Source organism: Heloderma suspectum, chromosome 8 (genome assembly GCF_057233095.1).
Source record: "Heloderma suspectum isolate Gila_16-S chromosome 8, 16-S_ref, whole genome shotgun sequence".
Lineage (NCBI taxonomy): Eukaryota > Metazoa > Chordata > Lepidosauria > Squamata > Helodermatidae > Heloderma > Heloderma suspectum.
The window spans coordinates 47,505,579-47,519,092 of record NC_139465.1 but is presented as its reverse complement, the minus strand read 5'-3'; the positions used below and the strand labels follow the sequence as shown (position 1 = coordinate 47,519,092).

Genomic DNA, 13,514 nt, shown 5'->3' with positions numbered 1-13,514 from the left:
GAAAAAGATGAGGTGGGGGTGGGGAAAGTGGACTGGTGGAAGGGCCATCACAGAGCAAGGAGCAAAAGGTTGCGGCAGTCACAAAATGGCCCTGGAGCCATTTTGCTTTGTTGGGCTGGCAGCTGAGTAATCCCCGCTCTGCCTAAAAAGCTTTCAACAGAGACACAGGACAGAGGAATGTGGCAGACCAAGGGCTACCAAGGGGTGGTACTGGCTTTCTTGCTCCTTTTTAAGAGTACAGGTTGCTCCTCCAAATGTTTGAAGTAACTGACGATTTCGCTAGGACAGACCTCCAACAACATTTTGGAGAAGCCATAGTGGAGTGTAGCTGGGCTGATCCTCCTGCTGGAATCCCAATTTTCTTGCATTGGTATCTGATCAAACAACTTTGCTGATGTGCACAAAGCAGATAAAATACATGGTAATGCTTAAGAACGGTGCTAGATGCAAAATATTGGGAGCTCATTCAGTGTTGCACAGTCCAGACAACTAAGCAATTCAGGTTGCTTGGATGTGAAGCAGGGCCTTCCAGTTAGCTACCTCTCTACCCTTAGACCCCCACAGGACTCTGAGTGTGGCTTCTAGTGATCAGAGGGAGGGATGCTGTGCATAGTGAGAGAATGCAGGACAGGGACTGGAGATGAGGGGAGGGAGTGGACAGACAACACATTCTGCCAATTCTGAGGCAGGTTTCTAAACCCCAAGCATAATGTATCTGCAAATTCCAGGGTTTCCTCTTCAACCTTGAGAGCAAGAAATGTTGACCTTTTTTCATAGAGGAAGTAGAGATCCTCAGGATTTTGCTGCGCCCACCTCATTCAGCCTCAGATGCTGCAGTCCATGAATTGCATTGTCATGGTGGCCCCTGCATGGACATGGTTTCCAGGGCTGCCTCACCACCACCAAAAGATCTGCCATCCACAACCTCGACCAGCCTTCTCCAACCTGGTACCCTCCAAATGTTTTGGACTTCAACCCCCATCAGCCCCAGCCAGCATGGCCAATGGGCAGGAATCCTGGGAGCTGTAATGGAGGACTCCTTGACTGGCATTTTCTTTCCCCAAGACCAGCTGAGTGCACCTGCCCTTCAGAGTCTCTGGAACAGCAAGCAGCAGGGGGAGGCTGTGAGAAGAGCCCGTGAAGGTCCAAGTGCTTGGGATGGCCACAGGCCGTCCGCTGCTCAGCCCAGCAAGCTAGAGGGAGAGCGCGGGGCCAGCTGGGGGCGCCTCATGCTCAAGACCGACCACCCTCTTCCACAGGCTAGGTGGCTTTTCAAATTATGGCAGGCTCTAGAGTAGGGATGTATGAGGAATTCATTTGTTTGTTTCTGATCAGCATTTACACAGCTTGCACTTTCCGTACTGAACATGGACTCCAATGCTATCTGCAGGTGAAGTCTGTCCATTTCTGAGCTTGCAGTGTGATTTGTGGACAAAACAATGTGTCCAACAACATGCATGCATTTGAAAAAGGTGCATGACAAAATGTGTTTGGAAAAATGCTCACAAACATGCTTTAATCAAAGGGAGAAGAACATGTACATTTCAAAGGTGAGCACATATACGCATACATATACACAAATGTTCAGGTGAAAAGTACAAAACAAAGATTGCAATCTGATATGGACACGAGCTTCGAATTTGGAGAACTTCGACAAACTCAAGTTTTGCTTGTACACACGTTCCCTATTCTAGAGCCATATTTGCTGAACAAGCTAATTTCAGCAAAACAATCCCTCGCTACACTTTAACCCCCATTTGTTCTCATCAGGAGAGAAAGAACCATCCCCACCACAGGTCAGTGGGCTTCTGCCCAGGGATCCATTTCTCACGTGACTGATGCAGGGGCTGGAAGTTGCTTAAAAGCCAGCCCAAGGGGGCCTTCCCCTTGCACGACAGCCCTCCTCTTCCAAATCAGGGTCAAAGATTCTGCAGCTCAGCATGGGTGAATTGTGATGCTGATGAAGCTACCGCAGAAGAGAGATGTGTTTTGAAACTGAAGCCAACGCAATCACGGGGCAATCCTCCCATGACTAAATTGGGGGGCGGGAGGTAGGACTCTTCTGCGAAGACTGGAAGATGCTGCCTTCTAAGCGCTGGTCTATCAAGTTCAGGACTGTCTATACCAACCTTCCCCAGCCCATGGCCCTGCTGGCTGAGGATGGTGGGAGCTGCAGACCAATGCCTCTGGAGGCCACCGGGTGGGGCAAGGCTGGCCTGCACTGCCTGGCCATGGCTCTGCAGTGTTTGGGACAGGCGTCCTTCCTGGAGGTGCTGGGAAACAACCTTGGGATCTTTGGCAAGCAGATCATGTGCTCTCCCACTGAGCTATAGCCATTCCCTGGGTACAAACAAACAAAGAGCATGTGGATGGTATACAGCTGAGGCTCTTGCTCCTGAATGTCCTCCTCAAATGCTCCTTTGTCTACATGAGGGGTGCAAAAAGTGTGGCCCTAAGCCCTGCCAGCTCCCCCAAAAGGAAAATGCTCTAGGAACAGGTTCTATAGTTCCTGCCATAGAAGCCTTGATCCCAGCGCTTCCCAGAGCATCCTAAGCAGCAATGCTCAAAGGCTCTTGCCTGCTTCCTAGGACACTCTAGGAACAGAGTTTCTATGGAGGGAACCACAGAACCTGCTCCTAGAGCATTTTTCCTGGTTTCATTTTTCCTGGAAAAGTTCCAGGTCACAGAGCATGGGATGTCAGGATCTTTTAGCAACAGAATGGAGAGGAGGGAGAAGGGCTAGGAACCAGGACTCCTGGGTGGAGTCATTCACAGTGCCTACACAGACTTATACAAAAAAAGTGCTGTGAATCACCCATATACTCCAGATTCACAGTGCTATTTTGTGTCTAAGTCTATGGGCACGGGCTGCCGATCCCCATGTTTTTTAAAAACATGGCATTAGGAACAGAGGTGGACAGGCCTGGGTAAGTTGCGGGCTGCTTACCGAACGCGGGAGGGCAGTCCAGGGACCAGCAAGTGTGGGGGGAAGGGCTCGGGGGGGCACAGCTCGGGGGGGTGCGGGCAGTCCAACAGATTTGCAGACCAAAATGGGCGCCTGCGCCATCCCTTGGGGGGGGGGGGGGTGCGTGTGTGTGTGAGACAGAGAGAGAGAGAGGACTGAGTGGTGTGAGAGTGAGTGGCGTGTGTGTGTGAGAGAGAGCAGTGAGTGAGAGTAGTGTGTGTGTGTGGTGTGAAAGTGTGTGAGAGAGGATGAGTGGTGTGTGTATGTGAGTGCGTGTGGTATGTGTGAGTGAGTGGGAGGGAGGGGGTGCTAGAGAGTGAGTGGTGTGTGAGAGTGAGAGTAGTATGTGCATGGGTTGTATGTGAGCTGGGGGCTGCATATGTGCAGCCCTACCACCCCAGCAACACATGGTGCGTGGCTGTGCACCCCTAGTCTGCATGGAACCATTGTACTCTCCCTTTTGTAGGGAATCCCTAGGCTGACAGAGGGCGATTCGTAGACACATTGTTCCAAAGCCAATCCTGCTATGGCCCCAGAGGAGATGACCTGCGGCCAGGGTCTGGGAACGGACACATCATAATATACACACCAGGCTAAGGCTTCTTCTGGAGCTTCCTTCAGTCCTGGACACATGAGCTACATTCAGAGGTTTCCACTGAAACACAGTAAGAAGCCATGGTGAAGAGAACCCAGAGCCCACAGGGATCGCTGCGCGCCCAGTCACCCTGCTCAGTGGGGGCAGATCCTGGAAACCTGCTGAGCAGAGCTGCAGAGGAAGCCAGAATCACACCAGATCATGAAGCCAGTACCAAAGAGAAAAGGAAAAGCAGAAAGCCAGCCAACAAGGAGCCAACAAGGGAGCAGGAGCAGAAATGGAGATGGAGGAGGAATGTCACACAAGGTCCATTTCCCAGGAGATTCATGACGTGCGCCAGGCATTCGGGGGGGTGGGGGGGCAGCATCCTGGCTGTGTGTGGGGGGGAGGGTGTTGCTGATCCAAGCTTCACCTTTTGGCCACCTGCCCAGGCCCCTGTGGCAGAGCTAGAACTAACCGAGGTTGGGGAGCTGCATTCGCTAACAGACTGGCAGGTTTCGGACGCCTCAGACGATGCGGAGCTGGAGGACTTCTGCCATGCCCAAAGTCCGATCAGCAGGAGCCAAACAGACATATGCAGAGAAGGAAGAGAAGAAACTGGGTTACCAGCTGGTGGGGGGAAGCAGCAGGCAGAGAGAGGGGGAGGGAGGAGAGAGCAGCCCAGCTCCAGCGCAGGGCAGCCTGTCTCAACACGCCAGCGCTGGGGGGTCGACGATGGTGGGCAGCGCAAGCCCTGCACCGGGGGAGCCGCAAGCACGCGCTGAAAGCCCTGGGGCACCCAGATCATGTGCAGACACTTGCAGTCCCCTCGGGAGAACTTCTGGACAGGGGGATTATGGGAAGGGGGGAGGATGGCAGAGGGAGGGGGGACGAGCCTCACACGATGTCTAGGGATGAGAGGAAGTGTGAGCTGCAGGGAGCTGGAAGGCTTGACTGAAAACTGTCACACAGGCATGACAGCAGAGGAACATCGCAGTTGCGTTTCTGCACAAACTTGGTGCGCCTTTGTCGCATGCACAGACTTAACACCCGCCCACCGGCTCTCTCTGCCCACTGGCCAATCATTCAGCTTGCAACTGTTCTTAAAGCCAGCCTCAGCTCACAGAAGTTTACTTCCTAAATGCTTTGGCCTCCAGCCACCACCATCTTCCTTTTCCCACAATGCCCCCGGGCCCCACGTGAGCCCAGACACATTCTTCGGAAATAAAGAAAACGCTGCTCTGCAGTGCAGCCAGCCACGCAAGAGGAAGAAAGAAAAGAGAGAGAAAAGGGAAGTTCATCTTTTTGTGAAATTGGAACTTTGTTGCAGTGGTAAATTCCCTCACTGGCAAATTCCATCCTCCTGTGACTCACCCCACCATGGCAGCCAATCTGATGGTGCCTCAAAATCCAAACTTGTCCACAAGCTCCAAAATGTTGGGAAGCTCTGCTTGAGGATATGTCAGAAAAATGCAATTCTCTGATGGGAATAGGTGAGGCTCAGCTGCCCGCCCCGCCTTTCAGTGGGGCTGGCATGGGAGAATTGCCAATTATGTGTCACCCTTCTTCCAGCCACCCTGAGAGAGACTGAAACTGCCCTTTTCGTGGCCTTACCAACGGAGAGCAAAAAGGGACTGCTCGGCTCGGCTCTTCTTGCCGCCACATGAGAGCGGCTTATCTATTTATTTACTTCGTTCCTATGCCGCCCAATAGCCAAAGCTTTTTCTCAACCACACCAACAAGGAGGGCCTGCTTGGGATCCATGACAGCCCCTCATGGCCATGCATCACCCAGTTTTTGGGCCCTCACACATATACAGGATTTGTATGCTGCTCCAGGAAAACTGATGCTGTAAGCTCCTGGAGTCTAGCACTCACTGGATGGTCAAGAAATGAAGCAGCCCTTCCTTGCTCACTCAGATCGATGCCCACAGGGCCCCCCAGGGCAGGACTTTGCTGCCACATCTCCCCCAGAGCAGCTGATCTGCCTCAAGGGTGCACGAGACATTCGGCTCCTGCACAGCAGCCCCCCGCCCCCCGGCACTGACAGCCGCGCCACTTTCTTTTCCCCACACCTCATGGTGCAGCTAGACCAGGTGGAGGGTTGGGGGGCACACTGGATGGCCCAGCACCCTCGAGGGGCTGCACCCCCTCTCCGCCAGAGCATCTGCTGGGAAACAAGTTGCTCCAGGCACCACGGTGGGCGGGCTGCGGGGGCTGCAAGCCTTGTTTCCCAGCAGAAGTGCTGGGGTTCCAGGGGCCGCAGCAGCCATGGCGGTCACGGTGGGGACCCAGCAGGGGCCTCCTAAAATGGCAGGGGGACCCACCTGCCACCCACAGGCTGCATGTGGCCCAGCCCTGACCTAGACAGAAACTAGCCCTGTTTCCAGAAAGGAAGGGCTGGCGTAACGAGGTGCCTCCTTCTCCCAAGTTGCCTCTGCTCCAAGCTCCCTCGGACGGGTTCCTTGTGGGGCACCACTGTGATGATGATGAAAGCAGCTTCTCTGTGGGCGCAAATTCTCTCACCCCAAATACGGACTCCTCAGTTGGCATGAAGTTGCTGGGCAGAGAGCCAAAAAGAGCAAGTGGGGCTTTGGCAGCATTTCAGCGTCACTGGCTCAGTGTCCACCAATTAAATGTGGGGGGGGGCTCACTCATGGGGGGTCTGTTCTCTGGCTTCCTGTGGCCATCAGCACCCCAGTCTCGGCTCCTGACTTGCCTTAGGATGCTGCACATGCATGGCTAGATTGGGAGTCTAGCAGCAGATCGATGGTTTCATTTGCCCCGGACTTCTCTTTTCGTTTTATTTTATTTATTTCATTTATTTACAACATTTGTATACCACTCTCCATCTAAAATAGATTCCAGAGCAGTGAACGTAAGAGGTACACCGTATTAAAATGTTTAAAAACAGCACACCAAGAAAGCCATGGCTGGTCATTTAAGGAATGCTCTTACCTGACTGGTGATGTCCGAGGGCATTGGTGAAGGTGGCTTGGAGAACATGGCATCCTGGGAGATGAAGCCAGAGTCGTGCGAGGAGACACTGGACAGGCGGGTGTTGGCATTCACTGGCTGTGCCAGGCTGCGGTAGCAAGAGATGGAACTCGGTGAGTACATTTGAGAAGCAGTGAGCCACGACTGGCCACCCTGGGAACTATCAGCATTGCTAAAGGGTAGCAAGATGAGGGGGCGAGGAGTGGGGGAATGGAACATGCAGGAGAAACAAAGCGCATTATCAGGGCATGGGCAGGGGGGCAAGAATCGCAGCAGGTGCAAAGGAAGGAAAATACAGTTTATACAAACAGGTCCACCACACACAAGCACACAGACACGCGGTGTTCAGTGGCATCGCAGGCAGGAAAGGGATGTGTGGAGAGGGCGGCTGACATCTGCCAGTGTCACGACGGGCCACCTTTGGGGCTCCGCTCAGCCTGCCCCTCCTCTGGCCACCATTTTTCTAGCCCAGTTATAAATCTGCATCCATTCCAATATAATGGTGCTTTTAAAGCATTTAATATTTATCCCGCTGCCTCGCCCCGTCAGCTCATTTCTCCCAGCTCATGTCCCACAGCAATGAGTGTCTCAATCACAGAAGCATCTTGCTGTCTGATGCTTGCATCACATGGCAACTCAGCCAAGAGACGTTCTGTGCTCCTCACAGGGACAGCACTGCAATGGGAAGAGCACTCCAACGTGCCCAGATCATGGGTTTGGGGCAGATTCCCCATCTGCACCCCCGCCACAGAAGCTGCGTGCATGCAACTAGGAACTCCAGGATCTTAGCCCCACTTGCTCTCCACAACTCCCCTTCTGCAGTCACTGTTCTTGAGCTAGGAGTTCCCATCAGTTACCCCAAACATACCTGCACATGCTGGATTTGCGGGATCCAGAGCTGCTGGGAGAGGATGGTGGGGTCTGGTAAGACCAGCTGTAATCGGAGCCCTTCAAATCTTTGATCACCTGCAAAAGATTCGGCACAACAGATAGTTCTTGTGATACTTTTCAGGGTTCAAGCACTCCTCCAGTCTTATCGCATTCATCCTTTCAATCAGAGGAGAGTCTGGAGACGACAGCTTTTTCGGGAACAGGAGGCTCATCATCCACAACTCGACGCTCTGCCTGCTGCGCCGTTGTCCACTCTCCCATTCCCCGGCACCGCACAGGCAGCTTTCGAAGGCGCTCCTGCTGCCCAAAGAAGGCATGGCGCTGCCCTGTGCGGCGTCAGGCCGTTGGCCCCTCTGGCCCTCAAGCACCCCTTCCAAAGCTGCTTTCCTTAAATGAACAACACAGGAGGCACCCGAGCCTTAGCAGGCATGTGCATAATGCCCCTAAGCCAGCCTTCCCCAACCTGGTGCCCTCCAGTTCTGTTGGACCACAACTGCCATCACTGGCCATAGGGAGTCATGGGAGTTGTAGTCCAACACATCTGGAGTGCACCAGAGTGGGCAAGGCCATCACTGGTTTGGATCATGTTACTGTATCCATTGCTGTGGGCAGGCAGGTAGGTGAGGTGCCACCTATAAAAGCATTTTGAGCACAGGAGGTGCTGTGGAAGTTATAAGCAACAACGCAGGGAGGGCCCCTTTCCATTCTTCCCCTTGGGATTTTCTCTTGTCTTCAGGGCATCAGAGATGGCATCCAGGCAAGCTGGGTGTGTGCAACAATAACATCCTGAGTGGATTCATTGTACGGGTGCTGAGCTCAAGCTGGGGGGCTGACTGACGATCCTACCTGGAATTGTTTTCCGGAGGACAACTGGCCTGGCACATTGGAAGCTCCGCAGCAGGAGTGCTGGGCCTCTTTGAGCCTGACGGCTGAATTCCATTTTGGAGAAGCTCTCTGGGGTTCCGAGAACATTCCAGAGGTGGGCAGGGCCAGAAATACCAGCATAATTTAGCTTAAACCTCTCAGTGCCAGTAACTAAGCCCTAGGAGAAGCACTGCAACCTTTCAGAATGGGGAGAAACCTGTGCAATACCCAGGAAACCACTAAAAGGTGGTCGGGGGGGGGGGGAAGGGGGTAGGGCCAGGGGAAGAGGGCATGGTCACTTCGGGAGCCTGGGAGGCCAGATTGGACCCAGGGGGCCACATTTGCTCCCCAGGCCTGAGATTCTGCACCCCGGCTCTACAGGCACCTACAAGTGCCCTCTGCTTGTGCCATACCCCAGACTACACCATAAGCTCACTGAGGGAAGTGGGATGGTGGATGGACTAATTCCCCAATTCCAAACACATGTCACAAAAATCTAAGTACTTGACCAAAGGCTTCCCATTGTGCCTCTCCTAAGTCACTGGTCTGAGCTGGCCCCCTAATAATCCTTTTCAGCTGGGGGCAGGATGCTCTTCCCACCTCTGCAGCATGCCATCACGGCCAATAAGCTGCATGGTTCACTGTGCTGGACTTAACTCCTTCTCAGGAAGAGGCCCAACCAGGCCAGAGGCAGAGAGGTTCACCTGGCACCACGTCCATGGAAAGGCTCCCTCATGATGGATCTCAGCCTCCCAGAACCTCACACCCTGCAGATGTGCTGGACTACAGCTCCCATCATTGCCAGCCAGCATGGCCGATGACGGATTTTAACTTGTGACCGTTTTGTGTTTTTCTGTTGGCAGCCACTCTGAGAACTGGTATTGAAGGTTTCAGATATCTAAATGCAAACACCTTGGCCTCTGCCCGCCCTCACCTCTCCTACCTGCTCACTGGCTGACGGCAGTTTGTGAGGGTCAGCTGTCAGCACCACCAGATCATCAATAATGCCCTGCAGGTGGGTGATCTCTCCCAGCATGGTGATCTCCCCGTTCTGCAAAAGAGATGAGGGACAGAGACAGTGTGGCATACTGGTTAGAGTGTTGGACTGGGACACAGGAGATCAGTGTTCAAGTCCCTACTCCGCCATGAAGCTCACTGGGTGACTTTGGGCCAGGCACCGATTCTCAGCCTAACCTACTTCACAAGGTTGTTGCGCGGCTCATAGAGAGAGGAGGAGGAGGAGGAGGACTATGTAAGCTGCCTTCAGTTCCTTGCAAGAAGAAGAAAGGCGGGACATAAATGTATAAATAAATAGCAAATTTTGAAAAACAGACATCTGTGGTTCTGGAGAATGAGTATTTGGGCAACCTCGGATTGCAAAGGCAGCCCTTGCTGGCGCTTGTCCCCTTCTCTCCCTCTCCGCCTGGGAAAGACCATGACGAGCGGCTTGGAGGCCAGGGCTGAACCAGCCATCAAGGCAGTCGAGGCGGTAACACAACGCCAGCCTGTGGAGAAAGTGAGGCAGGACTGAGGTGTTGTGTTTTGCTTCAGCCACTTAGGCTCTTAAGGGGTTAAGAATGAAAGAAAAACGTATGGACTTGTGCCTGAGGGGAGCCACACTGTAACTATGGCGTGCCCACAAACTGGCAGTTACTGCTGCCGCTAGGAAGAGAAAAGGAAGCCAGGTTCTCTCTATTTATTTGGGAAGGTGGGATCGAAATTGGTGCCACCTGATTGGAGAATGACTGAACATTCTAAAGAAGCCCATCGGTCCCAAGTCCACACAGAGGTGGGGTGATGGATGTCGTCCACACCCAAGTGGATTGGCTGGGGGGTTCTGACCGGAGCGGATATAAGGAGCTGTGGGGAGTCTTGCCTGAGGGAGAGTGGCCAGGAGGCGCCTCTGGGAGAGGCTGGGCAGCCTGAGAATGAGGCCAGCCAGGAGTTAACTGGGGTGGGGCTTGACAGAGGAATTGGCTTAACACTGGTTAGCGGTAGCAACTGGGGTTTCTCACACCTGGTTGGTGGTTAAAGTATAGAAACCCTGTCTAAAAGTAGTAACAACCTTCGTAAAGAGTAAGCTTTCTGGTTTTCGTTTTAATAAAATACTCTATATCTTTGTTTACTTTCCTGGCACCTCTGATCTATTTGTCTCATGCCTAATGGCTGTTGGGGAAAAGGAGCATGTTAAATAAAAGGGGTGCAGTTTAATGGCAGCACTGGAAGTGAACGGAGGGATTACCCAGAGCTGAGGGGTGACCCTCTACATTTGGGGCTGGGGGTGGGCTTGCCCTAGTGTACAGGCCCCCACGCCAAGACCCAGGCTCTCCACGGAGTCACACACCACAGCCTGCACAGACTGGCAGCTTAGTGGGTCAGCCTGGGTGATATTCCCATGAGAGAGAAAGAGACTTCTCTGGACAGAGACACAGTCAGGAAGGGAAGGAGTCAAGAAGTGCCAGACTGTTCAGTGGATGAGTGCTAAGAGTTTTTAATCTATGTTACCCAGGAATTTAATCCAGATTAGAAAGGCACAACGGGATGATAGTGCAACTACTAAAGCCATATCAGTTCTTGACTATTTAACATTGCACTGTTATGTTGCTCAGTTTACCGTAGAAGCACTGAAAAGATTCAGGGCCTAGGCTCATAGGACACAAAAGATCCCATTTGCCGAGGCCTAACAACACCTCCGGTTTACAGTAAGAAATGAGAGGTGGGAATTTGCCAAGTGCAGGAAAAAACCTTGCACTGACCTGGGAGGTGTGGGCTGAATGACCTTCAGATCCTGGATGGACCATGGAGCTGGACTGGGTGTCCTCAGGGGTTCCATCCTTTGCCTGGTTCTGCTTGTGCCAAGTATGTTGCATTCAGCACCTGACACACATCCCCTGAACTGTTCATACCATGCTGAAGGCATCCAAAGTCTGTGCTCAGTATTGACTATGCCATGTGGCAGAATAACCTATGCCCTTTCTATGCTGCACTCCGGACCTCGTATTTGCGTGTCTCCCCATTTGTACTAACACAATCCCTGCAGGTAAGGGGGAGGGACCAGATGATGAGCGGCTGTCGCAGGAAACAGGTGCAACACCAGCACCCAGCACGGGCAGCTACATGCCAGACCTGACGGCTTTCACCACACAACTTCCACCGAGTGCCCAGAAATGGCACCCTTGGGAAATGAAGGTGGCAGTTGCGCTGGCGCCTCCACTGTGAGCACTTCACCTGCCTGCCCAAACACTGAAAAAGAAAGCCGGGACCACTTCCTGCCACCTAGTAAGCTGTGGGAGGTGGCTGGAGAAGAGTGGAATGACTGGCGTGCCAGGGGAAAGGGAGGCAGAGCACTGAGGTGTGTGTGTGGGGGGGAGCGGGGTGGCACCTGCAGAGCAACCGGGGGGGGGGTAGAAGGCATCTAGCCCCATCTCCCCCTCAAACCTGGCTGAGCCACTGAGCTTCTAGAACCTGTGCATTGCTGAATTCTGGCTGTCTGGGTTTTAGATCATGAGGAAGCTGACTAGAAGGATGGTTGTAATGGCAAACGAACCAGCTCTACAGCACTGAACGTGGAAATGCCGCCTTGCACAGAGCAGTGTTTCTGGGCTTGACTGCCACCTTGGCACAGCAGAACAGGCGGGGTGGGGTGGGAGTGAGGGGCACGTACCACCACAGGCTGCAAGTAAGCAATGAAGGTGCAGAACCGTCCCCGCTCCTCAATGAGCGCCTTGCGGACAGCCTGTTTTTCGGTTTCCTCCAAGAGGAGGTACATGTCGTTGACATCTTGGAGCGCATTATCAAGCTGAGGCTGCAGGTCCCCCTTACCTGCAAAAGTGAGAGCAAGATAGAAACATCACCTCCTCTTCACCCACCAATCCCTGAGCCCAGTCCTAAGACCCTCATCTCCTAGACCCCCAAGCCCCCTTGAACAGACTTGGCCTCTCCCACCATGGGTATTGGTGTCTGTGTTGCGGATAACCGGGTAGCTCTTGGCAAGAATGCTGCTGCAGCCTAAACACAAGCAAATCTCCCTGTATCTACTGTTGTAACTTATGATGTGTCCTGAGATCTGCAATGAAGGGTTTTCTCTACTGAAGAGAGCAAGCACAGCAAGCACAAAGGGAGTAGAGGGGCAGGCTAAGGGGTGCAGAGAGAGGGGCAGGGCTCCAAGGCATGACTGTTGGCCATAGAGATCTACTACAAAGTCTGTAGCACCCTCACTAAACTGCAAATCCCTGTATTCCGCTACTCAGTTACGACATTAAAATCGGTTTAAAACCATCTTCTGTTCATAGCATAATGTCGAAAAATAACTGCGTAACTCCCAAGAACCAAAAGCGGTATTATGTGTGCCCTGCACTGAACATGTTCAATGTATTCGTAGCGTGGGGAAAAAAATGCCAACCCCCCAGATAGTGAACCCAAGTACTAGCAGTCTTTAACCCTATCCAGTCTTTGTCACTTCGATAATTCATGACAGATCCAATTTTAGACTGGCGGATATTGCTGCAAATTTTGCTGCAAATATTGCAAATGTGTATATTAATATACATATGCATAGTACTTCCCTAATGATACACTTTCTTCTCCTGCCAGAGACTTCACATACCACTCTTCAAGCACAGACATGGAATGGATCCTGTAGTTCTTATTTTCCATCCTGTAGTTCCATCCTGTAGTTCTTATTTTAGTGACCTACATTTGTAAACAGGGCTAAATCAAAGCCCTGTTATTTTCCTGCACCACTGAACACACACATCTACCCCTTTTCAATGCAGTTTCAAGACTGATTGAACAAATATTACCCCCTCATGCCTCCTCTCTCAGTTGACTTCATTTGCCCTCAGTGATTTCATAATGCAACCAAAACTGACATCCTGGTACCCGTGTGTCATAGCATGCCCAGCACACTCTTGGTAATAATTAGATTCTACATTAGACGTATGTTGTCCTTGTCAGAATGAGTTGCAAGGAGAAGAAAACCAAAACTCTGAGCGGGTCACAGAGAAGTTTGGCGTCTTCTGGGGTCTTCTCTTGTGCAGAATTTTTGCCTTTTCTGGGTGCAGCCAGATCTGTGTCTAGATTTGGCTTTTTCTGAATCTTTGGATTCTCCTCTTTGACATCAGCAAATGGAGTCCCAGTTAACTCAACTGGGTCCAGCACCAAGCCTATGTTATTAGTCCCATATAGAACCATAGTCTTCTGGAGCATCCAGAATCAAGGGGTG

General features: G+C 52.3%; 1 protein-coding gene across 1 annotated transcript in view; it reads right to left on the bottom strand.

The window, feature by feature from the left end:
- Positions 1-13,514, bottom strand: part of MTSS2 (MTSS I-BAR domain containing 2) — a 116,478-nt gene that overhangs the window by 10,775 nt on the left and 92,189 nt on the right. Inside the window, exons 7-12 of the mRNA XM_084812335.1 lie at positions 11,955-12,112; positions 9,234-9,341; positions 7,404-7,501; positions 6,497-6,623; positions 4,018-4,092; positions 3,555-3,620 (exon numbers count right to left, since the gene is read on the bottom strand). Of these exons, the coding sequence (XP_084668461.1) occupies positions 3,555-3,620; positions 4,018-4,092; positions 6,497-6,623; positions 7,404-7,501; positions 9,234-9,341; positions 11,955-12,112 (632 nt within the window). The remainder of the gene's footprint in view (positions 1-3,554; positions 3,621-4,017; positions 4,093-6,496; positions 6,624-7,403; positions 7,502-9,233; positions 9,342-11,954; positions 12,113-13,514) is intronic.